The sequence below is a fragment of the Diabrotica undecimpunctata genome, chromosome 3 (genome assembly GCF_040954645.1).
Source record: "Diabrotica undecimpunctata isolate CICGRU chromosome 3, icDiaUnde3, whole genome shotgun sequence".
In the NCBI taxonomy this organism is placed as follows: Eukaryota; Metazoa; Arthropoda; class Insecta; order Coleoptera; family Chrysomelidae; genus Diabrotica; species Diabrotica undecimpunctata.
In genome coordinates this window covers 138,201,563-138,228,831 of record NC_092805.1, presented here as the reverse complement: position 1 = coordinate 138,228,831, position 27,269 = coordinate 138,201,563, and the positions used below count along the sequence as shown (strand labels likewise).

At 34.2% G+C, this 27,269-nt stretch overlaps 1 protein-coding gene across 1 annotated transcript in view; it reads left to right on the top strand.

Moving 5' to 3' along the window:
* Con (leucine rich repeat protein connectin) overlaps positions 1-24,507 on the top strand; it is a 1,033,948-nt gene extending 1,009,441 nt beyond the window's left edge. The window contains exon 7 of the mRNA XM_072527025.1: positions 21,612-24,507. Within this exon, the coding sequence (XP_072383126.1) occupies positions 21,612-22,021 (410 nt within the window). The 3' untranslated portion in view covers positions 22,022-24,507. The remainder of the gene's footprint in view (positions 1-21,611) is intronic.
* Positions 24,508-27,269: the final 2,762 nt, after the last annotated feature.

Sequence of the window (27,269 nt, the reverse complement as noted above, 5' to 3'; positions counted from 1 at the left end):
AGGCGTAAGACAAGGAGACAAAATATCTCCAAAATTATTTACAGCTGCCCTAGAAGATATCTTTAAGTCAATAAACTGGAAAAATAAGGGAATCCCTATTAACGGAAGATACTTGAATCCTCTTGAGGAGATCATTATGATTGAGGAGCTATATACAGAATCTCTAAAAAAGGACTGAAAATGAATTTCAGCAAAACTAAACTAATGTCAAACAAAAATGACACACATATGATAAACATCCAAGGGACAGAGATAGAACACATAGATAAATATAACTATCTGGGTCAATATGTCAACATAAACAAAGAAACTCAGACTATCAAAATAGGCAGACGTGTTAAAATGGGATGGGCAACATTCGGAAGACTCTCATACGTACTTAAAAATAAAAATATACCTCAAAGACTGCAAACCAAAGTGTTTAATTCTTGTATCCTACCTGTACTTACATATGGAGCTCAAACCTAGATATTCACTAAAATAAACATGGAGAAGATCAGAAAAACTCAGAGAGCTATGGAACGACAGATGCTGAGTATCTTACTCAAAGACCATAAAGCCAATGAAGACATTCGTAATAGACCAAATGTAAAATATGCTGTCGAACATGTAGCTAAACTAAAATGGAAATGGGCTGAACATAACAAACGTCTTAAGGATGAACGATGGTATAAAGAAATCGGGAATTGGCGGCCATATGAAGCCAAAAGACCACGAGGAAGACCGCAGATGCGCTATAGCGACGATATTAAAAGAACTGCAGGACTAGTGTGGAAACGTCTTACAGAAAACAGAAATGAATGGAGAGAATTAGGAGAGGCCTATATTCGGCAATCCGAATACAGATAAGGACTTAAAAAAAATTAAAAAAAAAACTTTGTTCGTATTTTCATTGGTTAAATATCTTTAAATGCTCACTTACAAGTATATACCAACTAAGCATGTATTATTAATACAAATAACAAAAAAAAAGCAGTAAAAATAAAATACGTTGTTGCAATAACATGAAATAATTTGGTTCATAAGTCAAAGTGTCCCTCTAGCGTCACTTGAATCTGCACACGCCCACAAAACCACACCTTCATCCCAAGCAGATAGGCAGGCTAAGGAAAAACTTGAACATACCCACCACCTTGCAAGAAAGTCTTTTAACAATAAGTTTCAGCCGAGGGAAGAAGGTACAAATTGAATACAGCTCATCTTATGTTTCCTCTGGTAGCAAGATTGGAAGCCACTCGGGACACACCATCAAAACCAGTATGGAGGCGGGTCCACTCTATAGAAAGTTGATGAGGCTCCTAAGAAGAACAAGATCGTTGATCCCTAATTTAAATTTATTTTATTTTTATTTTTGCCTGGACTGCAATGCAAATAAAACTACAATGACTATTGCCACAGGTTCTGTTGAAGCTGTTAAAATTTTTCGAAGTGGTCTAGTCAGTTAACGTTAATTTTTTTAAAGCTCTTCTCTGATGTAGCGGTAAGAGGTCTCCAAATTAAAAAATGTGGGGATGTCAGAGGGAAAAGTTCGTTGGGATCTGAGGAAAGAGAAATAACAGGTCGTGAATTTAAAATTGACTCAATCTGAACTAAAATAGTTTGAAAATCTTTATATAAGAGAAAAGCCTAGGAGAGACATGTTTTAGATGTCCCTTCATGAACTTTATACTCGCTTCCCATATCGCACCGAAATGAAGGGAGTAACTAGGAATAAAGTACCAAGCAATTCCTTAAGAGGCACAAGAGAAAAATATATTTTCTTTATCTCCCTTTACAAGCTATCCCACCAGTTTCAAAATATAATTGTTGGCAACTACAAAGATAGTAGCATTGTCTGAACAAAGCAGGTGGATTTTTCCCCGTCTGGAAATAAATCCCTTCAAAGCTACTATCAAGGCAATACTTGTTAGGTTAGTAATGACTTCCCCATGAAATAGAGAAACGAAGAGGTATTATAGGCCTTATAAGTCTTAAATCGCCGACCGCATCTGTCTTTTAAAACGAACGGTCCTGCTTTGTCTACTCTAGTATTATTGAAAGCAAGATATGGAGTTACTCTAATTTCTGGAAGATTTCCCATAAGGTGAAAGTTGGAAGCAGGTTGAGTTTTAAAACAGATTAGACAGTAATAAACTTCCTGACAGTCAGAGACTTACCGTATATTAGCCAATAAGTCTTGCGAATTGAATAAAGCAATTGCTGAGGACCGGTATGCATGATCCTTAGATGCGTTAGATGCGCATGTTCAAATAATAATTTGGAAAGACGATGCTGTGCAAAAATTATGATTGTATGTTGAGAAATGAGAAATAAATTCAAAAGTAACAGTTTACTGTTACTGTTATACTGATGGCATATATTTACCATTTAACAAGCTGCTATATTCAGAATAAAATAATAAACGTTGAAAGAATTTGATTTAAGTATTTAGAGCTAAGGCAATTGCTTCCCTAAGGCAAACACAAAAGTTTCAGATTACATCTAGTGGGTTTGATGTTATCTGTAAACCTAAGACAGTAGGCAGACGAACGCTGTAAACGCTCGATTCTCGGTCAAATGGAACTTTAAAACTTTTCATATACACCAATAAGCTTATTTTTAATTTCTTTAATTTCTTTTTAAATTCTTCAATTGATTACAATAGAAATTCGAAATTATGCCACCATAAATTACAGGACATAAGACTAGAGGGATTGATTCCCCTAGAAATAAGATCTGCAGAATTGAGTCCGATTAAAGAAAAATATTATGCATATTGATGAATAAAGACATAAAGCAATGGCAGACATCGAAGTTCCACGAAGATTAATAAACGCGGTAAAAGCACTCTACAAGAATAACGAAGTAGCTATCAAAACGGACAATAGAATATGCAGTCCATTTAAGACGACAAAGGGACTACTACAGGGTTGCTCCACATCTCCCACCCTGTTCAAAATATTCCTGAAAAAAACTCTGAAACCATGGAAAAGAAAGTGCGAAGGAATGGGTATACCAGTAAGGAACGAATATCTATATACGCTAAGTTTTGCCGACGACCAAATAGTGATCGCACAAGACGAGAATGACCTCAGTTATATGATGAGAAAACTGGAGCAGGAATATACAAAGAATGGGATGAAAATAAACCTAAAGAAAACTGAATACCTAACAACGGAGAATACAGAAATAAAACAGCTGGAAATAGACAAAGGTAAACAAATCAAAGGAAGAGACAAGTATAAGTATTTAGGTTTCATAATATCAAACAAAGGAACAACGGAAGAAGATATAAAAAATAGACTAGGACAAACAAGAGACTGCATACGAAAATTGAACCCGGTACTATGGGATAAGAACATCAGCATGAAAACAAAGAAAAAAAATATATAATACCATGACAAGAAGTATCCTCACTTATGGGTGTGAAAATTGGACAATAAATAAGAAAACCAAAATCAAAATAAGAGCAACAGAGATGGAATTCCTAAGGAGAAGCTGCAGAGTAACAAGAAGAGATAGAATAAATAACATGAAGATTAAGAGGAGAATGGGAACGAACTCCGACATAATAGACTACATCGAACAGAAGAGGTTAACCTGGTACGGACATGTCAGAAGAGCAGACCAAAATCGGTGGATAAATAGAATAACAGAGTGGAGCCCGATAGGAAGAAGAAAGAGAGGCAGACCCCGAAGATCTTTCAGAGATGAGGTGGACGAAGCAATGAGTAGAAGAAACCTACAGGAAGGGGACTGGCTAAACAGGAAAAATTGGAGAAAACGGTTGAGTGAAGGAATACAGTGAAAACTGTGGAAATCCTTGTATATATATATATATATATATATATATATATATATATATATATATATATATATATATATATATATATATATGAATAAAGATCCTTATTAAATAATCTGCTTAAAATCAGGGCAGAACATAGCACAAGACGAAGTATTGTCACCCTTTTAAAAAATACTACCTTAGATTTGGCACAGGGTCATTCAATTTAAACTTTGCGAAAGTTGTTAATAGAACGAACGTAAACGCATAAGCTATAAGCAAGCTCACACGCATTAGAGAAACCAATTCAACGAGGAAAGAATCTTTTATCTTGACGGTACGAGGTACCTCGAGATTATTTAATTAAAGCAGTTGCTCTCAAAAGACGAGCCATTCAGTGTGAATCTGTAAAGGTACCAATTGATTCCAACCTAAGTTTTTTAGCCATAATTGTTGCAATATCACTTTGGCGTTGATAATGACTGGACTTAAGAGACCTACGATCTTCCGAAGAGAATTTCGGAAGAAAATGTCTACCAAAGCCAATGAAGACTTTATGCTTTAGTGACATTATTAAAACCAAAGCTATATGTAGTATCCTAATTTTTTTAACCAAAGCTTTGATGGATACCCATGTACGAAGAGCAAAACAACTTCATATAGAAATTATTAGCTATAATCTTAGATGCTTCATTATTTAAGTGTTCCTCAGAAAGTTGTATTGAACATCGAGTAGCTAAAAAACTATCCAAAGCAATACCATACGTTACCGTATTCAAACAAAATATTTGGAAAGGTTTGAAAGGAAGATTTCTTTAAGAATGATAGAGTAAGACTCTTGCTGGTACATTTTTGGAATATCAGCGAATGCCACATAAAAATGTTGCCTTAATCTTAGAATAATACTAAGTAAATCGATTTGAACTACTGGGCCTACCATTTGTAAGTCATTCAAAGAAATTCTGGATGTGATACGTGAAGGACCATTAAATACAACTCTTTGTAGAATTTTGTATTGTAGACAATTTTTATCTAAAAATATAGACTGAATTTTCTTTTACCTGCATGTACTTATACAAAAAATCAGCTTACTACGATCATTTTTACTATCTTCCTTTACGATCTGTCTTTGACTAGTAGGTATATGGCGTAATCACATGATATAAATTTCACATTAAATGTTTCAAACCAAGAATTTGACCTATAACCCATGTTGGCAGAATTGCGTCATTACTAACGTGGATATTTAGATTACTGACCTGACAATCGTGAATATAATACAAAATAGTTGTTATTTTACAACGTACGAGTACATTTGCTGATTGTGTAGCAAAGCAAATCAACATCAAAGCTATATAATAATTTATGTTAAAAACTAACCCATGTATATGTACTGTAAAATATCTCGTTTGGAAAAAAGGTATTTTAGTTAAAATAACTTGCAAAAATATATATTTGTTTAAAACTAAAATGATTATATTTACATTGTTGAGAATGGGTTTTTAATATTCAGTATTATATAAAAAGTTTTATGTTCATAGGTATTTTGAATGGATTTTGCATTTAAATTTTATTAAAAAGGGTTTCAATTAAAACAAACTGGTTTAATCTATATTATTAATTATTTTGATAAAATAGTAAAATTAAAAAAAAATATATATTCAAAGGATTTTTCATATAGGTTAATTTTTTTAATAAGAAAGAAATTAGAGAATAAAAATATATGAAGAAATAATTTCACTACAGGTTACTAAGCAGTGTAAATGTTATTAAGCAGTGTCCAAACTTTGGGAAGGACTCTTAAGTGTTAATACTAATAATAATAATACTTTAGAGATTTTGAGATATTCTACCTTTAACAAAATACTAGACCATCAAGAATATAAATCAACCGATTTAGGCTGTGTACTTAAACCCTTTGTGGGTCAGTTGTTCCATACTGAAACCACTTCTTCTTATTGTGCCGTCTTCTAACGAAGGTTGGGGATCACTTCTTTAAGAGCTTACCTATCTTTGCGACGTGAAATATCTGTTCAATATTGAGATTAGTCAAATTTCTCCTATTCCTCAGCCAAGATATCTTCTTTTTTCCCAAGCCGTTTCTTCCCTCTACTATTCGTTGCATGATGACGTGTAGAAGAGAGTATATATCGTTTCGAAGTATGTGGCCCAGATACGACGTTTTTCATATTTTAATTATTGTGTTCATAAGCTTTTTGTCATAATCATAATGCTTAGAGTCCAAGCTTCTACCCCATATAGTAGTTACGACCATATATAACATATAACGAACCTCAATCTGATATCCATACACAATTTCTTATTTGTAAAGATTGACCTGTATTTTATAAATCCTCGTCGAGCTATTTCAATTATTCTGACCCATCTTGATCTAATTGACTTTATAACTTTGAGGTATTTATACTTGTCGACCTTCTCTAACAGTTTACTCCCTAATGTCAGATGTATGTTGTCAACAGGGGTTTTAGAGATCACCATGTATTTGGTTTTATCTATATTCATTGTTAGTCCCATCTTTTTGCTTTATCTGTTAATAATTTCTATAGGAATTTGTAAATCTTCTATATTTTCTGCCATGATTGCGGTATCGTCTGCAAATCTTATGGTATTAATGATGCTCCCTCCAATCCTTACAACTTCAGTTTTTTTCCATAGTCCTTCCTGAAATATTATTTGGGAGTACACACTAAATAATTATGGTGACATCACACATCCCTGTCTGAGTCGTCATTGAATTTTTACATAGTTTGTCTCAATATCTTTCACCCTTACGACCGCTGTTTGATTGTAGTATAGATTTTTGATTAAATTGATATCCTTGGGATCTAGGTGTATGTGTTTCAATTCACGTATGAGTTTACCTTTTTGAACGCTTTTTGAAAATCTATATAACATATAAATACGTTTTTATTACATTTCCTGAATTTTAGTAATAGTATCGTTATTGCGCACAATGCCTCTATTGTTCCCATTCGAACTCTAAATCCAAACTGTGTGTTGTCTAATTGTTCTTCACGTTTTTTATAAATACTCTGTTGAATAACTTTTAGTAATACTTTTTCAAAGTGTGGTTCATGAGGCTAAGTAATCGGTATTCATCGTAAGATTTGGGATTATTTTTCTTGTGTAAGGGAAAGATAGATTTTAACCATTCTTTAAGAATTTGACCGTCTTTGTATATTTTATGAAATAGTTTTGTTAGACAACCACTATTTTATAATTATTATTGTTTTCGTAGTCGCTGTAGTGTACCGATCCGGAAGCGCTGGCCGAAACCACAAGCAGTTCCTTTTAATACCCTCTTTTATCTTAATTATTACGAAACGTATTAAAACAACGTGTCGTTAAGAAGCCCATAAACATTTGCGACCAACTATGGGAAGAGATAAATACTGCAGCAGTTTTTTTAGAACCATTGAAGCTATTTAATATGAGACGATCTTTTATGGAATATATTGACAAATGAATTAAAGAAAATGGTGGACATATCGAACACTTACTTTGACAAAAAGTTATGTTATTTAGTTTAACTATTTCTTAATTTGGTTTGTAAACAAACTGTTTTAATTATGACTTTAATTTAACATACAACTTACTTTACATACTTTATCGTGTCCGGACATGTCATTCATAAAATTTCGACCTAGTATCGGGCTACGTCGGTTCCATCTTTGTTGGCGAGCCACAAATCTTTGAGGGTACATCGATGAGGACCGTTTCTGCATGTAAGAAGATGTTCCATATTCTGTGTTTCTCCACAGTCACAGTTCACACCATATTGGTCGATTTTTCCCCATTTTGCCATGTTTAATTTTACTGGAGCGACCCCCGTTCTTATCCGATTCATAGTTTTCCACGTTTTAAAGTCTAGGGACTGGCCGGTCCATTGAACCTGGGGAAGAGGAAAATACTCAGGCAGTTCATCCTGCACTGTTCCAAGGAAGCTTTTCCTAGATTTGGTAGAGGGTTTCCTAGAGGGTTCTGCAAAACAGGCTGCTTTATATAGATTTGAGAGTGGCGTTGGTTTCATGCACCCCGTTACTATACTGCATGTCTCATTTAGCGCAGTATCAACTTATTTGGTGTGGGCAGATCTTCCCCAAACGGGGCACGCATATTTAGCAGTTGAGAAACACAGTGCCTGTGCCGTTGTTCTTAAATCGCTAGGACGTGCGCCCCATTTACTTCCCGTTAGCTTTCTGAGTATGCTGTTCCTAGTAGTTACTTTCCCTTTCGTTTTTATGCAATGTTGTCTGTAATTGAGGGGCCGGTCCAGAGTTACTCCAAGATATATAGGTTGGTTTGTTTGTTCTAATGTATTACTATTCCACACAATTTAGAGTTTTCGCTTGGCTTTCTTTGCGCGAAGGTGGAAAGCGCAGACTTGGGTTTTAGAGGGATTGGGTCTCAGGGAATTCTGCAGGTAGTACGCTGTCATTGTTTTTAATGCAGTTTCGAGTTTCTTCTCCACTTCTTCAAAACTATTTCCTTGAGCACATATTGCAAGATCGTCAGCATAGAGGAAGTGCTTGGTTTTGGTCGGCGTAGGTTGGTCGTTTGTGTATATATTAAAGAGCATTGGTGCTAAAACACTTCCCTGTAGAAGGCCATTTTTTTTAACTCTCCACCTACTTACTTTACCCTCCAGCATAACGAAAAAATGTCTGTTTTGCAGTAAGGAATATACGACCTTACCCAGATGGTGGTCATTTAGAGTGTCGTATAATTTGTGGAGCAATGTTTTGTGCCTTACTGTGTCATAGGCTGCTGTCAAATCTATAAGTAATCAAATCTTATGCTGTAAATACAACATAAAATGTTTAATGTAAAAGTATATTATTCTGTTTTTTGTCAAATCCTATTATTAATTATCCTGCTAATATATTTATTTTATTTAATATTTCGTTGAGTATTAACCTTAGTTAAAGGTATTTTATACCAAAATTTAGATTTATTAATGTTTTTGTCTATTTTTCCTTCATTGCCTGGAGTAATTGCCTTAAATCAGAATTATGCAGCTGATTTGTAAAATGGGATTATCTCGAAAACTGTTGAGTTTTGAAGTTATTAACAGGTATAGAATCCATAAAGTACTGTCCATATACTGATGATAATCTAAGCGACAATCACTTACGCTCTTAGCAGAGAGTAATAAAGCATCTTCTACCCATCCTAATTCTCACCCACAATGTAAAATACAAATTCTCTTCCCTCTAGAGGGAGGAACATTGGTGACGCTATTTTTACTACCATTGGTCCAATATTTTTTAACTATATCGTTGGTGTCAAACCAAGTTTCATCCAAATAATACAAGTTTTTCTCTTCACTTCTAAAAGACCTTAGACTCTCCAAATATTCGAACCTCCACTTTATTAGGATTCCATAATTGCCTGCCGTTTATTCACTGTTTTAAACATAAAACCATTTGATTTTAAAAACCTCCGTAGTTTTATGACACTCGGGGATTATTTCTTTGTTTCTTCATTCACTTAAGAGTTTATTTAAAGTTGGTAAGTTATTTACTGAATACATATTATATATTGTTTCCCGTAAAGCAGAGAAATAAAAATTCGGTAATACTCAATGGGCACCAGAATCCTTTCTTTTTTTCGCAACACTGGACCGTTTCTTATAAATTCGTACACAGTGGACCGTGGCATTTGTGTCAAGAAAACCCGTTTTTTTAATCGCTTCTGATTTAACCATCGTCGAAAGAAGACCTAAGAAAAAATATGTAATTTTACTTTTTAAGGAATTCTGCTCGGAATTCTGTGTTTTTTATGAATGAATTAATCGGTAAATATGATTAACCTTCCTAGTACCGGGTAGGGCGAATTCTCCCAGATCTAACGTTTTTATTAATAGCTGTAATTAAGTTTATTCAATCGCTTTAACAGTGGTAGTTGATGTAATAAGAGCACAAAGAAGTATAAAATCAAAAACTACTGCAAACAGAAAATTAAATATTCTGGTGGGATTTTGCGGAAATGTATGTGGGGCGAGAATTCGCTCCACGTGGTATCGAGTATTTTCACGTTCTACAAATGTGATTTTATCAGTTTAGACGAAAGTTTTAAAAAACGGTTATTAACGACTGTACTAATTACTTGCCATGATGTGCAGTCGCATTTTTTACATATATCTGATAACTTCTAAAATTACCTCTTTATTTGATGTTTCTAAATGTGACTGTCTTCTGTCTTTGATTTTTAATTTATTGAATTGGTACTAAACAAAGTATACAGACAATAGAGAGTTAAAAAAATGGTAAGATTAATGAGATACATAGAATCCTTGCGCTTAAAAGTGAACCAACCTACTGGGGCGAGCAGTCGCCCCACCTGGTACTGGTCGTTTTAAAATTCACCCGGTATTCGGAAGGTTAACTAAACAGTATTTTTAAAGAGTGCTTACCGTTGTAAACGTTAAGCACGATTTACGTAATATACAGGACATCGTCACTAATCATTTATATATCACTCATATTTATAGTTATTACACTGACTTCTGTTCTAAATGAACGATAAAAGAAAAATTAGGTTCTTTTCAAATAAACTTTCTTATCACAGAAGCCCATTTAGTGATAATTAGTGATATTAAGTAAACATTATTTTTTTACCTGAATAAAATTCCAAGAAATTTCCTAATCTCTTATTAACAACAGGTTTTACGTACCGAGAAATGTGTAATTCTGAATAGGGATGTTCACAAATTTTTAAATATAGTTAAATTCAATTAAATTCAATAGATTATAAAATATATAAAAATATAGTAAACATGAAATTGTTTAAAAATATATATTTTTTAAGATAAATCAATTTTTAATTTTAATTTTGATGGAGGCTAGGAAAACGGCTCCTCGCGGCGAGGCTACGGTGTGTGACGTCACAAGTCGTATCGACAACTTGTTTGTAGGTATGGTTTAAGTTTTGATAAAAATCATGGCAAAATGTAGGAACATTTGACAGTAATGCCAATAGATCGTTATACTTTTGTTGTGATATAAGTATTGGACTTTGTGATAACAGTTGCAAATCTTTTGGCAATGTAAGGTGTCGCTTTCGAAACCTAACAAGGTCGATCTTCTGGTTTTCGTCATGAAAATTACTTTTTAAAAACAGAGTTCCAATGCTGTTTTGTTTAACTTGCAGTTAAACACAGTTTGACAGAAGAACTTGTTGTTTGTTAATGTCTCTTTTCTATTAATCAAAGGCGGATTTTAAGATGTTTTGACATCATACAAAGACCTTAAATTTTTAAATTCTTCTAGTTCCATAGTATGTACGGTATATTTCATTGAGGTTTGTCTGACTAACTGCTGCCAGACCCAGGGCGTGTAAATAGAAATGTTAAGTTTTTTCTCTTTCGCTCTATCAGCGCATGGACAGTGTCCGCCTCCATGTGGGTATTACTCTTTAGTAGAAACTTCTGGATGATAATTTTTGCTTTTTTAAACAAGTATTAATGCTAATATTTTTATTCTGGCCGTAACATTTGTAAGACCGTAGTATGATTTCTTCTATGTTACTGTCAGGAATGACGGTATCTGCCCATTTTAGTAATGCAGATCTTATTTCATTTCCACTACGCATAGTTTATCAGAACTTTTGTCTATATCAGACTGATCTTCGTTATCAAAACTCAAGGCATCTCTAATAATATGCTCTTCATTTAAAACATTATTGCTTGGTGTATTATTTGATTCTGAAATTAAACAAGGCGTATAATATTGGTTGTAAAAGATTTAATAATATTGCTAGTCTAAGGTTGGTATCAAATCACTTTATTACCCTTTTTAGGGTATGCTTTTAATAATTTAAAAATAATGAGCAAAAAGGTAGCTTACCTGTAAATGCAGTAGAAGAATTCGCAGAACTTTTTAGTAGGTACTTCAAGAATCTTTCTCTTACGAGAATTATGGTTCATTGTTCTTATTATTAGTAACAAACCACTGTAAACACACCATAAAAGGCAAAAGTATTATTATTAGATCACTAACAGTCTACCTCTCATCATAGAGATATGCGCGGCGGTAATTCAGATGCGTAGAGGGACAAAACATTAAGTCCACATGGTGTTTTATCCCTCTAAGTAAAAATGGACTTGGTGTTCTTTTAAAGGTCACTTTCTTTATCATCAAATGGTTTAGGATCTAGTGCTCTATTCCTTTAAATAAAGTTATACAAGTTAATTATTAGTCTGTAAAAGTGTCAAAATTGAAAAAATGGACATAGTGTTGTATCCCTCCGAGGTACAGATATAAAAACCTGTGGTTTGACAATTTTATGTGAATATGGTGTTAAATTGTTTGAAACTGTAATAAAAATATTCTCAGAATTGTTTTTAGATGTATTTAGACACCCAGGAACAAAACACCACTTATTTGGCTTTATTATCAGTGATTAAATACTTAAAGAACTGCTCACACTTCGTAAATACGTATACAAAACAAGTTGTCGATACGACTGCTGACGTCACACACCGTAGCCTCGCTGCGAGGAGACGTTTTTCTAGCCTCCATCAGAATTGAAATTAAGAATTGATTTATCTTAAGAAATATATATTTTTAAACAATATTTATAATTTTATGTTTGCTATGTTTTTATATATGTTATAACCTATTGAATTTAACAATATTTAAAAATTAGTGAACATCCCTATTCCATGAGACCAAATGCAATCAACTGATTAAATTTAAGTAGCTACACAAAATTATGCTAAAAATTTTATTTACGAATCGTTAACAACTTAAATTTGAAATGCATACCTGGCTACACCTACTTTGCATCATTTAGTAAAGTACCTTTAAATTTTTAATATAATTTAAAATTGAACCTAATGTAACGAAAGACTAAGAGTGACTATTCGTGACAGCATTAAGGGAGTATAGTAATTTTGTGCTTGATATCTTTATCTGGTGAATTCCATCCGAATTATCTTGCAACGGATAGCACTTGTGCAAACCTATTTTACAATTTCTAAGATAAACTTTTTAATCGTGAAATAATTTAATTTTATAATATAAGCTCTTCTTAATTTCGTGCTTTCAGAATTCTTGTACACCCAAGAAAAAAGCTTTCTTGGATAAACAATTTTAGTTTTAAAATTAATAATAATAAGTGAAACTACTTGAAATTTTAGAGCTAGATATTTATGATATTGTCCCCATTCTTATGGAAAATTAAAGTTTTTTGTGCATTTTTAGAAATGTTATTAATAATTGTTAAAAAATCGAATTTTGAAGCTATTTTTCCAATAATTAAGCACCGAATTAATAAAAATAAAAATAAAATTAAAAAGACAGTCAAGATTTCATTTCACGTACAAATCGTCAATGTATCTGTTGATACGTATTTCGCTTTAATAAAGCTCATCAGAACAGTTTGTTATTCATAGGCGTTCTCAACGTGAAAATTAATCTTTTCTGTCTTTGGGAAGCAACGATAAAATGGCTTCGAAACGGACGCAATAGCGACAACTGATATTAAATCCGTAAAATAGTTTCGAAAAACAATTCAGATAACTGCCTTAATCTGGAGCCTTCTAAAAATTGCAAGACATAGCCAGACGTTGATAAAGATGTTAAAAGAGACATGGGGAATCTAAAATTTGCATTCCACGACATGTCTCCTCAACTAAGCAGAAATCGTCAGCAAAATAACTCGTCAATCGTCAATAAAAATAACTTTACAAACTCTCATTTTAAGGATTTTCTCTGATTTTTTGGTATAATTGTCTCACTTTTCCATATAGTTTACCGGCCTTCACCTTTAGTGCCTATTTAAATTCATACAGCCATCTTACATTGTTTATTATATTGTTTATAAGTAAAAAAATACGTTTAACCTTTTGCATATTTAGTTTATTAGATATTGGTATCACCAAATTATCAAAGCCGTTGTTAGATACCTGTATCAAAGAGTGTCACGAAAAAGATTGTTTTTCTAATACGAAAATTGTTGCTACGAAAATATACAAATTATTATCATAACAAATATTTTACTACTAATTAAAAAACAGTAACGAAACAATTTTTGCAATACAGAATTTTACCAGAAAAACATTATTTTTTTTATAATTCGCGAGTTCCCAGCAAATATTTTAATCGAAACACTTCCTAAAACAATTCAATTAAAATTAAATTTGGCCAAATATTAAACCGTTCCCCTCTACGCATTTATCATTGTAAAGCATTTAATGAATCTGTGGTCTTTGTTTAATTTAAATATTTTGGAAGAGAAAGGAAAAATATTGATATAAACATCAATTCAAAAATAATTTATGCCGGCATAATTCTTCAATAACCTCACATTTTTCCATCGTTAAAACAAAACAGCTTTTAAAACCTTTGTTCATTTAATAACTCCATTTGAATTTTTAATAAAGCTAAGCTTTGTCATTAAATTAGAGTTGGTTTGTTGGTATTTTCCAAAGGGAATGGAGTTATGTTTAATAAAGAAGAAAAAATTTAGGCCGTCGTAGAGATGTGCGATTCAGTGGCTTGTAAATCAAAATATTGCTCATTACTAATAATCTTCATACGTTATTTTTAATCAATATTAATATACATATGTTATTTGGTAAAAGATAAGTTGGATTCTAGAGAAGATCACAGTCATCCGTAAAACGGAGTTTAAAAATAAACAATATTTGATTCCTAAAATGATTTACCATCTCATCCATTGTGGGTTAGTTGGTGAGTAATACATGGCTGAGATCTTCTTCTTAATCTGCCTATCCGTTTCGGATGTTGGCGATCATCACGAATATCTTTACTTTGTTTATTGCAGAGCGGAACAGTTCAGTGGTAGTCGTGTTATACCACTTTCGTAAATTTTGAAGCCAGGAAATGCGTCTTCTTCCCGGTCTTCTCTTACCATTTACCTTCCCTTAGAGAATCAGCTAGAGAAGGCCGTAACGTTCTTGATTTCTCATTACATGTCCTAGATATTCCAACTTTTTAGTTTTGACGGTCATGAGAATTTCACATTCTTTCCCCATTCTACGCAGGACCTCCACATTAGTAACTCTGTCAACCCAGGATATACGTAAGATGCGCCTATAACACCACATGTCGAAAGCTTCGAGCCGATTCATAGATGCAACAGTCAGTGTCCACGCTTCCATTCCGTAGAGCAGAACTGTGAATATGTAGCAGTTCAATAGACGGCATTTTGTTTTTAATGATATGTCTCGACTGTTGAAAATGGTTCTCATTCTAACGAATGCTGATTTTGCTATTATTATTCGCTGTTTAATTTCTGTTGAGTGGTCCCATTGACTATTTAAATTGGTGCCTAGATATGTATATTGCTCGACTCTTTCGATATTCTGTTGGTTGATTGTAAGTTGAGCGTTTAGTATTGGTTTTTACTAATTGTCATAAATTTGGTTTTCTTTATGTTAAGAGCTAGTCCGTATCTGTTGCTGACTTCTGTTATGCGATTTTTTAATATCTATAAGTCATTCAGATTATCGGCAAAAACTATAGTGTCATGTGCATATCTTATGTTATTCAACCATTCACCGTTTATTAGTATTCCTTTCGCACAACCGTCTAAAGCTTCCTTAAATACCCATTCAGAATAAATATTGAACAACAATGGAGACAAAATACAGCCCTGTCGTACTCCACGTTCTATTGCAATTTTATCAGTTAACTGGTCTTCTATTTTGATTTTGGCCGTTTCATTGTAGTAAATGTTTCTGATAATTCTAAGATCTTTGTTGTCAATTGCAATTTCTTGCATTAGAGTCATTAATTTGTCATGTTTTACTCTGTCAAATGCCTTCTGGTAATCTATAAAGCATAAGTATATGTCACAATTCACATCACTGCATCTCTGAAATAGCACCTGTACAGCAAAAAGGACCTCCCGTGTTCCCAGAACATCGCGAAATCCGAATTGTGTTCTTGTTAGTTGTTCCTCACATTTTTACATATTCTTTTGTGAATGACCTTTAGAAATGTTTTAAGTAAATGGCTCATAAGGCTTATAATTTTATAGTCTTCGCACTTTCTTCGCACGGGTGAGATAGTAAATTGAAAAATATGGACCTTATTATAGTTTTTTGTGTTTAAGTAGGAATTTTCCACACACATAACAATTATTTCATAAGTTGGGTTGCACGTTACCTTATTACCACTTTTGTTTATGGATAAGCGTGTTAATATGTCGGCTATCGGTCGGGGCCGGACCCTGTCTGAAAATTTTGAAATTTTGGAAGCACTGTAGATATTAGTAAACATGTTACCTTTTATTGTTTTGGTTAATTACTAGTATCTCTTACAGTCATAAAAGTCATTATCTTTATTTAATTTTAAAGAAAACAAAAGATTATTAAAAATGAAAGACCATCACCTATTTTATAACTAATTTAAAAAGGAATCAAAAAAAGCAGTTGGATACTGTTACGATAAATATTATGAGCCATAAAACTGTAAACATATTTATTATTTCTAATTCTATTCTATTCTAGTAAGTTCACCGCTCAGCTGGAAAACTCGTTTGCCTTCCATCCTTTACGATGTGGGTCGCCGTCCGAATTCGAAGGCATTCCCGATTAACGGCATTTTATATTTAAAGAGGGAATTTTGTTGAGGACAGTTCTAGTCTGTAAATAACATCGCGTCGAGTTTTTAAAATGTAACGCACGTATTGTAATAAATGTAAATAAATTATATAATTATTAGTGTGAAATAAATTAGTTATATTGTACAAATAAAGACTTTAAATAAACTTGTAAGTGTTATAAGTTTAGAACTTTTGATAATAAATAAGAAAAATAAATTAGATTAATAAAAATACTACAGTGGTGTCCAGAAGTGAATATATAAAATAAATTGTGAAAATAACTACGATTTATGAGCTCACAGTTACGAATTTAAGAAGACATCTCGAGGACAGAGAATTATCTTCTACCGAAAAAAAGGCTGAGTTAGTCCAACGACTAAAGAACGCTTTGGAGGAAGAGAGTTTGGACCCAAAAACTTATATATTTGAAGATAAACATGATGGTGTTATCTCGTCAATTTCGAAATTAGAGAACAATTATTTCGAAAGTTTTTGGTGACATCGCATCATTAGAGAACAAAGTTTCCGGAGACATCGCTTCTTTAGAAAACAAAGTTTCTAACTTTGGAATTTCTTCTTTTAGATTTCTTCTCTGGAAAGCAAAGTTTCTGCTAACATCTGTTCGCAAATCTCTAAAGTCACTTCTGAGATGTCTGCCCTCGATGATAGAATATCTTTGTTAAAAAACCAAGTTGCTGCCGATAAGTTGGCCTTCGAAGAAAAGATGAAAGAGATGGAAAGTAAGATGAAGGAAACAGGAATTGCAGAGAGAGGAAACAATCCAGTTACAGTAGAGACAAAAGATTAAATTTAGTTGGTACAGTGAAAATGCTTGATTATGTGATTGCCAGAAAAGTAGACTGTATTATTGGCCATGTCTTCATGGCATGACCAACAATACAGTCCATGATGAATAAACAAGAATCGAAAGCTTTTTTAGCCAAGCTTTTAAAGTAAATATTGCTAAACATAATGAAATTGTTAAAAAAAATAGATATATCGTTAGCACACTTATAGATGCCGTATGCTTTTTAGTCAAACAAGAATTGGTGTTTTAGGGTTATTTTGAGGGCGATGACTCTGACAGTCTAGACAATTACAGGGAATTTTTAGCATTAATTGCCAAATAAAAATTTTGTCAACATCTAGAAACACTAACTGTTTTTTCGAGAGTTTCAAGAGATATACAAAATCATATTATTGAAGCCATATCTACATTTATGATTGATGAAACTAAGTCAGAAATTACTAAAGGAAGTATTGTAGCTGTTATGTTAGAGATATCAATCCGAAGGTACAACATCATCCTCAGAATTTACACACAAAATATTGCTTTTTGTCTACAATATAAAGGTCAAGTAAGTCAATTGTCAAATTTGCTAAAACAAAGCGTCAGTTACTAAACAACTATAAGTTAAAATAACTCCTTGGTTTATAACGACCAGAGTGGAGGTCTATACGTCAAAACAAATGTGAAAAGTTTTTATTACGGTAAGGTTTTATCCCATATAAGCATATACAATATTTACCTTAAACATTTCACAAGAAAATAGTTTTAGAACCTCTCTATTTTTGTCAAGTTGTAAATAAATACATCGTATCAGTGACAAAATCACAAGTCATTTAATATCGCCCACCTCTAGAATATCTCGATTAATTTTTTATTATGGCAGACGGATAAAAGCAATAATTGAAACAAGTTTTAATGACAAAAATATCATTTCGTTGTTTATTTGGTTAAGTGTAAATGTACAAAAGATAAACAAGGATCGTGTTTACTTTTGAGTATATATATTTGATTGATTAGGTTCACATGACATCGAAGTTTTATATTAAGTTTAGCGAACTTCAAAAGTTCTAAAAGATGTCAGATTATAAAACATTGGTATAAAATATTAAAAATATTTTTAGTAATTAGGATCGTATGGCACTTGACACAATAAATTTTAATTTACATATATTTTGTATAAAACATAACACATAACCTATACTTACATAACATAACATAATTTATATAGTCTATCAACTCTGAAGTCGCCATTAGGAAATCCTCTGGTCTGCCATGATAGGATCTTGTGGGACACTGTTCTGTGATGTGACAGATGGTTTGTGGTTGTCCGCAGTCACAAGGTGGGGATGGTCGTTTACCCCATTTGTGCATCATGTAACCGCATCCCTGTTGAGTTCTGATTCGATTCAGCATAGTACATGTGTTGCGTGGTAAGTCAAAACCTGGTGGTTTTTGTGTGATACAGGGTAAGCTACTTTTGTTGTTCCATCCATTCTCGAGTCCAAGTGGTCGTTAAGTTGAACTCATTTTCCACAACAGTATGTGCTGTTTGTATTGACGGTGATCTGGAACGTAGACGGTTACCGTTGGCAGCATCTATATCTTGATAGATTGGCAGGATCTCGCTGCTAACTATCTTTCTGTATTCACTAGTGAAGGAGTGTATGCGCCGTAGTTTGGGTGGTGGAATGTGGCTCAGTATTGGGAGCCATTACGTAGGGGTGGATTGATAACACCAGCAATCATTCTTATTGTATTGTTCAATTGGGCATCTACTTTGTGTATATTGTGTATATGTGGGCTGTTAAGCCAGGCTGAAGAGCAGTATTCCGCGGTTGAGAAGACAAGGGCCAGGGTAGATCGCAACGTGGAAGCCGATACTCCCCATGTTGTGCCGCACAGCTTCTTGATGATGTTGTTTCTGGATTTGAGTTTTTCCGCTGTTAACAGATGTTCCTTGGAAGATAGGGTTCTGTCGGGAGTCACCCCAAGGTACTTTGATGTTTTATTGTAGACGAATGTGTTGTTTTCAAATTGGATGTTGAGTGTTCTTTCTGCAAGCTTGTTATTTGGATGAAAACTGGAAACCTCTGTCTTGGTAGCGTTTGGTTGGAGCCTCCATTTACGTAAATACTTTCCCACTCTATATAAGTCCGCTGTAAGGATTCCTTCTGTTTCTTCAAATGATTTACACCTTGTTGCAAGGACCCAGTCATCAACGTAACCAAACTTTCTTGATCATCTTGTTTCTGGAATATCAGCGATGCACAGGATAAAGAGGAGAGGAACTAGGACAGATCCCTGAGGCAGTCCACTCTTTAGTTTTCTTGAAGTGCTGATGTCGGTTCCCATGACTACTTGAATCGTTCGGTCAGCTGGCATGCTGTTGATTATTCGAACGGTGGATTTACAGGAGATTGTATGGATGAGCTTGTATATCATGCCTTTTCTCTAGACTGTATTGTAGGCAGCTGTTATGTCTATGAATGGGGCTGCAGTTTTAGGTTTTCTCTGGAACCCTGAATCAAAAAATGTGGTAAGTGAAAGAACCTGATCTGCGCAGCTTCTTTCCGGTCGGACACCTGCGATCAACCGGTATTGATTCAAGTAGCTTTAAACTAATTCTATTGTAGATAAGTCGTTCTAGTAGCTTGAACGTCACCGATAGTAGAGCTATTGTTCTGTAGTTCTCCGGGTTTTTATCATTTAGTTTCCCTGGTTTTAATATGGCAATAACCTTCGAGCATTTGAGTTCCTGTGGTATGGTACCGGTCTTCATAATGTCTGTGAGAAAGTGAAAAAGTGAGCCATCCATTCTCTCGCATATTTGCCGCTGTTAATTAAGAATTCGGGATGAATATCGTCAAAACCTGTGACTTTACCCGGCTTTACATCCTTAGGTTCAAGGGCAGGGCATTTAGTTAGAACACAATTGGGACGGTACGGTGAACAAAACAAAATCATAAAATTGAGATCCAGAAACTATAAAATAAGCCGAGGATGACCACCCACTAGATAGACCGACGACGTGAAAAGAGAAGCGGGAAAGGAGCTACAAGCAGCCCAGTATACAGAACTTTTGAAAAAACTAAGGCAGGTGGGGGGGTTATGTCCAGCAGTGGACGTAAATATTGATGGTGGGAACTGTCCTACTAGGTACAGATTCTACCCAAAAAAAATCGTTTCTCTACTGCTCTTCAACAAGCATTTGAGCGACTGTTATTCTGACTATTATTCCTAATATATTAAAATGCATAAATAATGTTAGTTATATTTTACATTGTGTTATGGTGTAACTGAAATTATTTTTTATCAAGAAATGGGGAACGCACGCAGTAGGTCAAGTTTATCAAATACATATAACTATAACAAAAACCTCAGTTTACATAATTACAAACAATCCAAGAGTGGCCTTGTTTACACATGCACCGATTTGACCGATTACGGCATAAGGCAACGACGATTATAAAAACGGAAAATAATAAATTTAGGACAGTTGGAGTTAGGTTGAGTTGGGATGAGTTGAATTGAGTTGACTAGTTGATAACTTAGATTTCAATATGTGGACCTTGTTACAAATCGTTAAGATTTGTATCCATAAATAAAGATTGACGTATCGAGAGGAGTAATATTTATGATACGCTGTGTCTGAGTACAAGTTGACTTGTTTACAAATCTAAAAGTTAGATACACACCGTCGAAACTTCATCAAGCCAGTGACATCATTATTTAGCGTGCGCTGTGACTGTATTTTTGATACACGCTAATTTTCCAATTTTTTGCAAGGGCATTGGTTCTGCCAGAATCGGATATTCTTCTCGGAAGTTGGAAATACCCTTTATACACCTGCTCTACCCAAACGGTAACTTATTGGATCGTCAACGTCCGGGAATTCCCGACATTTACCACCCAGGGGAACTCTTCATTATCCATTTGTGTTGACACGGATTTCTTGATAAATAAGGAGTCCTGTTTTAATTATGTTATCTGGACTTCGAATCCCGCTCGCTACGCAGATGTTGCTTGTCATCGAGGGACGTGTGCGATGGCTCTCCGCAAGATTGCGTAGTGTTTAAGATCATAGTGCTTCAAGAAAGCAATCCAAGGAGTGATGCCGTTTTCCCATGCCCGCCAACGAGCGTTTCTTTAACGTGATGGATCTGGGCACTGGTGTAATCGGCAAGAGGGTAGAACGGCGGTTTTGCTAGCAAGCGGAAAGTACAGGAATTAACCGCTCTATCTCGTAAAATAGGACAGTCGAACTTTGTGGTATATCTCTTACACGACTGTTCGACTCCATATAATAACTTGTACGACCTTGTTTTTTACTGTAAACATATTTGAATAAATTATGTTTGAAACTGTCGATTTATGTTTCCTTGTATAGTAAAAAACTGAATTTTTTTTTATTAATAGACAACACAAAAAGCAATATATAAACAATATTTTTTGTTGCAGGAAACCGATTCAGCTGTGACTGCAGATTGGACTGGGTCTACATCCTTTACCAAAAAACCGCACAAGCGCATATTCGCAAGTCGCTAGAAGAGCTTAATTGTTCTTTCCAGTCAGATAGAATACCTGCGAAAGAATCTACAGAACATTTGGTTTGTCCACCAAAATCAGATGATTATACATACCAAAAACAAACCAACGAAGTAAGCAACATTACAAACGACATCCATACGCACAAAATCAACTTACTGTCAATGCCAGTAAAGAAATTACCTTGTCCTCCTGAGTACAGACCTACTCCGATCACAGTCAAACAAGGACATCCGCAGGGTAGTGAAATCTCCAGTAATTGTGGTGTATATTTTAAATCTTTGCACGTGATATATATTGGTGTTTTTGTCTTTCTTGTATAAAAACTTTTAACCTGTCATCTGGTCGGGTTAGTCCAGAATTTAAAGACTGAAAAAGTGCATCGTTCGTCGATAAAACTTATAATACAGCCTTTTTCATGTACAACACAAAAAATGTATCCTATGTATCAGTAAAAATCACAAAATCACAAAATCACTTTTTTCATGAAATTATAAGTCTGGTAGTTTATTTTTCGGAAAGAAATGAAATTGGAAAGAAATAAAAATAGCTAGAAAATATCATCGTCAGCATCATCTACGATTCTTCAAAAATAGCACCTTGTAAAGAGTTGATCAATAAGTTTAAAAAGCATCTGTTACCAGATAAACAGCTCCCTTTGCTTCTTCTTCTTAATCGCCCCAGAAAATAGATAGTGTACTTTTCTCCATTTTGTCCCTACTCTCATTATTATGTTTATCACGTTTCTTTTATCCAGGCTGAAATCCAAACGCGTCTTTAAGTTTTACCTCTTATTCGTTCATCTCTGACAGTTAAAAGTGTAGGCGTGAACGTTAGGCACGCCACAAACAGTACTGTCCGCCGAGACAGATTTGCCTATCCTATTTGTGAAGGTGCCAAAACTACCATGTCTGGTCAGAAATTGCGTTAGGAAGTAGTCTAATTTCCTAAACTTATATTCCCACCACGGCCTCAGATCGGGAATAAGCTCCTTGGTCCATCTTGCCTTTTCGCTATAATTTGCCTATTCTCTCTGCCACTCCTCTATCGTTCTCTCTCTCTCTTCCTCATCTATATTTACATCCATCCTCCTTGCATACACCTTTGCTTACTCTTTGCATAGCAAGACGTTTGGTATCACTGCTCTAATGATATTCAGAGCATCATCTGAGGCCATCCTGTAGGAGCTAGACACCCTAAGGAGCATTTGTCTTTGCGAACTCTCCATCAGCTTGGCATATTTCACAGTATTGAGAACTACTACCTCAGTTTTCTAAGGTGCTGGCTGTAGATCATTCTCTCTGATCCACAGCTCTGATTGACGTAGAGCTGTGTTAGCCGCAATACCCATGTCCGTTTTCTGACTCACCTTCGTAACCAATGCGAGATCATCGTCATAAGCTACAAGAGTGCATCACCTTGGCACCTGTAGTCTTAACACCTCGTCATACCGAACATTCCAGAGGGCGGGAACTAGTACCGAAATAATAATAATACCTTTCACAATAACCTGCTTTAGAGAAAACATACTGTCTAGACAGGATCGCCTGCACGAAAACCATTTTGTTCTTCCACATCTGTCATCTCTTTTGCAATTGAATTTTTATTATATTTCCATAGAGTCTTTAGAGTAAATTTATGCCACTTAGCCCCATAAAGTTTGAACAATTCTTCCTATCTTCTTTTTTATAGATGTTGTTAATATGTGCTTTTGTCCACCCTGGTGGTGAATCCCGTAATTCCCGTAGTACTTGTGGGCGTTGTTCTAAAAATTCGTTAGGTGTACCTTGTGGTCCGCCTGCTTCTCAACTTTTTATATTTATTTTTTTTATATTTTGTATTGCATCTTCGACTTCCAGTACTGTTATTTCATCATCTTCATCGAATTTCACTTCATATGTTGTTGTAATAGTGTTTGTGAATTGCGGTCTTGTTTTAGTCAGAATTATTCTCTATTAGTCTATATATTTATTGACACTGAGTCATTTGTTTGTACCCTTTTTTGATACGTTCGTTTCTTGTTGTGTACTGCATTAGCGATCTCATTTGTTCACTGCAGTTGAGTATCCTTTTTGTTCCTTTATATCGTGGCGAGTGCTTCATAACCTGCTTCATTGATTTTATTTATTATCTCTTGGTAGGTATTTTGGGCTGAGGAATAGATCAGGGTTGTTAATTTTCGACTAAGTTTATATATAAAAGCGATGTTAAGTCGTTTTGCAGTGCAACAATGTTGTATTTGGGTATATTCGTTTGCAGTGGTTTTGATTGTGATGGTTGGTTGTCATTTAGGTGTAGTGGTCGCGGTCGATATTGTAGGTAACATTTCCATACTCCGGTCCTCTTAACACTCTTATGTCTTCTACTTGTACGTGTGTTTCTTGTTCTGTGATAACATGATCTATAATTGACTTAATGTTGTGAAGTGGATTATTAAAAAAATAAAAGAATAAAATGAAATGAACAGACAAGATAAAAAAAAAGTAAAAATAAAAGCTACACAGTAAATTAAAATTACCAAATATTTTAGCCACTATTACTCGTGTGCTTTTTCATATAAAATGGTACATGTAAATAAGAAGTATATAAAAAGTGTATGTGAATAAGGCTGTATTATAATATTTACTAACGGGACCTGTATTATATCTAAATACATGACAATGTTGGATATTTTGGTGTCAGTTGATAAAAATTATGCTCAAAAACTTTTGGATGTCCAACATAGATATTAGAATAAATTGTTTTCTTGTACATTTGAAATTTACCATTGGTTATTGTTAGGTCTTTAAGTAATTAAATAAAACTGTTTTTAAAGCACAGTATTATTAGTTTTATTTTATGGAGTTTATGTAAATATCAATGTACTAATAAAACTCTTTACTTAGAGTTAAATAATTTAATATTATTTTTATTATTTTAATTAAAATTGTAAGTTCAGGAACACAAGGGAGACGTGATTGCGTTAATAATAGCCAGACGTACTTATTGGAAAATATGGGTTTTACATGGCGTTAAACAAGATCTGAGTAATTATGATTATCCACAGTGGTATGGTAGCCAAACGTGCAGCAAAAAAGTCATCAAGACATCTTCAAACTAAGCAAGAATTGGTTGCCTTGGAATCACAGGAACTGTGACTGACACACCAATAGCAGCTACGAATGTCCTTCTAAACCTTCCCCTGCACATCATTATAGGCGGATAAGCGAGAATGGTCAACCATTTTTCATCCACTCCTGAACGTATGTATCTCCCTCTATCCTTCTTTATCTTGCGCCAATATAATCCTATGTTTGCCTGCCACTTTTTTATGACATCTACACATATCTTTTAAGTTCTTCCAAGACTTCTTGTCTTCCCTCTTGATCTACATTCTAGGATTCTGCATGTCTACCTGCTATCATCCTATTTGGCAACGTAACCGGCCCAGCGCTATTTTATTGTTGTAATATCTTCCACAATATCTCTGATCTTTGTTCTACGTCTTCAATTTTGTCTCTAATTTCTGCAATTAATTAATATTCCAAGCATATCTGAGCCATTTTTTTGCATTGTTTCTAGAGATACCGGCAAGATTCGATACTTTGTGGATCTCGTCTCCTTTCGTCTCGAATTTGAGACGAAATCGAGACAAGACTTTTTAAATAAGTTTCAAGACGAGACAAGATGTTGGGCTCAAGACTCTCAAAAATGTCGAATCTTTTTTTTAATTGAACATCCAATGTTTATTGCAATCTGTCTCTTTACAAACAATGAGCAATATATATAATTTATATACAATAACATAGTGGGAAGCCGCCCAGTGGCGAGCACCCAGGTAAGACATATTATAAATATAATCTAGGATATAACAATTAATTTAAACTTAACAAAGTTTATTACAGATAAACATTACTGACACACATATGAGTATTACGAGACTAAAAAAAACAAATCAAGAAAAGATTTAGAAAACACCAGAATAAAAACTTGTTATTTCACCGCACCATGACACTATGCTCTGTTTCTCCATATTTACTAGAGGTCCAAAGAGTCTGGTCGTTTTAATCTTCTTACGTGTGAAATGTTGAGCAGATCCGTGGCCAGCGGATTTGGATGGCAGGATAGTCTGGTCTTGTATACAAAGTTTACAACAGATATTGCTTCGCTAACTATTGGTAACTGTAAATCGTTGTGTAATCTGTGGTTCGTAATATACCAAGGGGCATTACAGATCTGGCGCAGTACTTTCGATTGAAATCGTTGAAGTTTTTGTATGTTGGTATTACTTGCTGTACCCCAGATTTGTGCAGCATATTGCCATGCCGGTTTTAAAATACATTTATATATCAGAAGTTGGTTCTCCAGGCTAAGATTTGATTTTCGACTCATGTACCAATACATTTTCCTGTAGATTAAGCTGAGTTGCAGACGTTTCTTCCAGATGTGGATGCCCCAATAAAGTTTGCTATCCACATACTATCCTAAATATTTAACGACGGTATTAACTGGTAGTGAAGTGTTGTTTATAGAAACTGGTGGCGCGACACCTTTTTTTAAAGTAAACGTTATTTGTGTTGATTTTAAACTGTTAACTTGGACTCGCCACAGTTTAAGCCAGCTCTCTAGTTTAAGTAGGTGATTTTGTAATACCTGGGACGCTTAAGTTGCTGTAGAATTTGAAGCCATGATAACTGTGTCATCGGTGTATGTAGGGATTGTTGTATTGGTTGTCGTTGGGAGATCTGATGTGTATATTAAGTAGAGGGTGGGTCCTAGTATGCTTTCTTGTGGAACTCCGGAACAAATTGGAAACAGGTTAGTGATTTCTCCACCTCTTTTGACTTGAAAGAATCGATCTGTCAGGTAGGATCTTAAAAGTGTACCTAAGGGATGAGGAAATATGGATCGAAAAGTTGTTTTGTTCTTTTGCAAAATAATTACTATTTTACATAAATTTTACATTTACATTAATATTTTTCATTAATAAATTAAACAAATTTTGTTTAACAAGTTTTGTTTAGCATCTGTTGGCCGTGCAAATTCTGCGGTTTATCTCTGCGGTAGCATTATTTTCAGTGTTAAGCGCTTAAGTATATAAATTCGTTCAATGCTTCTATGACGTCGTTTTCTATAACAAGTAGTCACAGGATTTGTGGTTGCGTGCTTATTTTCATATACTTCGCGTCATATACAGAAGAAAGGGTCTACCGGGCGCAGCCTGTTATTTGTTTTAAAAAGTTCAGAAAGTTGCCCCTAAATTCGTACACTATATTCAACTTTTTTAAGAGTTAGTTTTGTTAAATATACCGACTGATTTGGTATCTTTAGCTCTTTTATTACTTTGAACATTTCTGTTTTATTTACAGAGTTGTAGGCTGCTTTTTAGTCTATAAATATGTAATGAGTATCAATGCCATATTGCAGTGTTTTTCCAAAATTTTTTCAGGGTTGGAATTTGATGAATATTATCGATTGACCACCTCTAAAACCAGCCTGGTATTGTCCTACTATTCTACTTATTTTGGTATTGATTATGTTATTTTAAAATTGAAATGCTTGACCTAGATCTTGTAGGCAAACAGCACATAG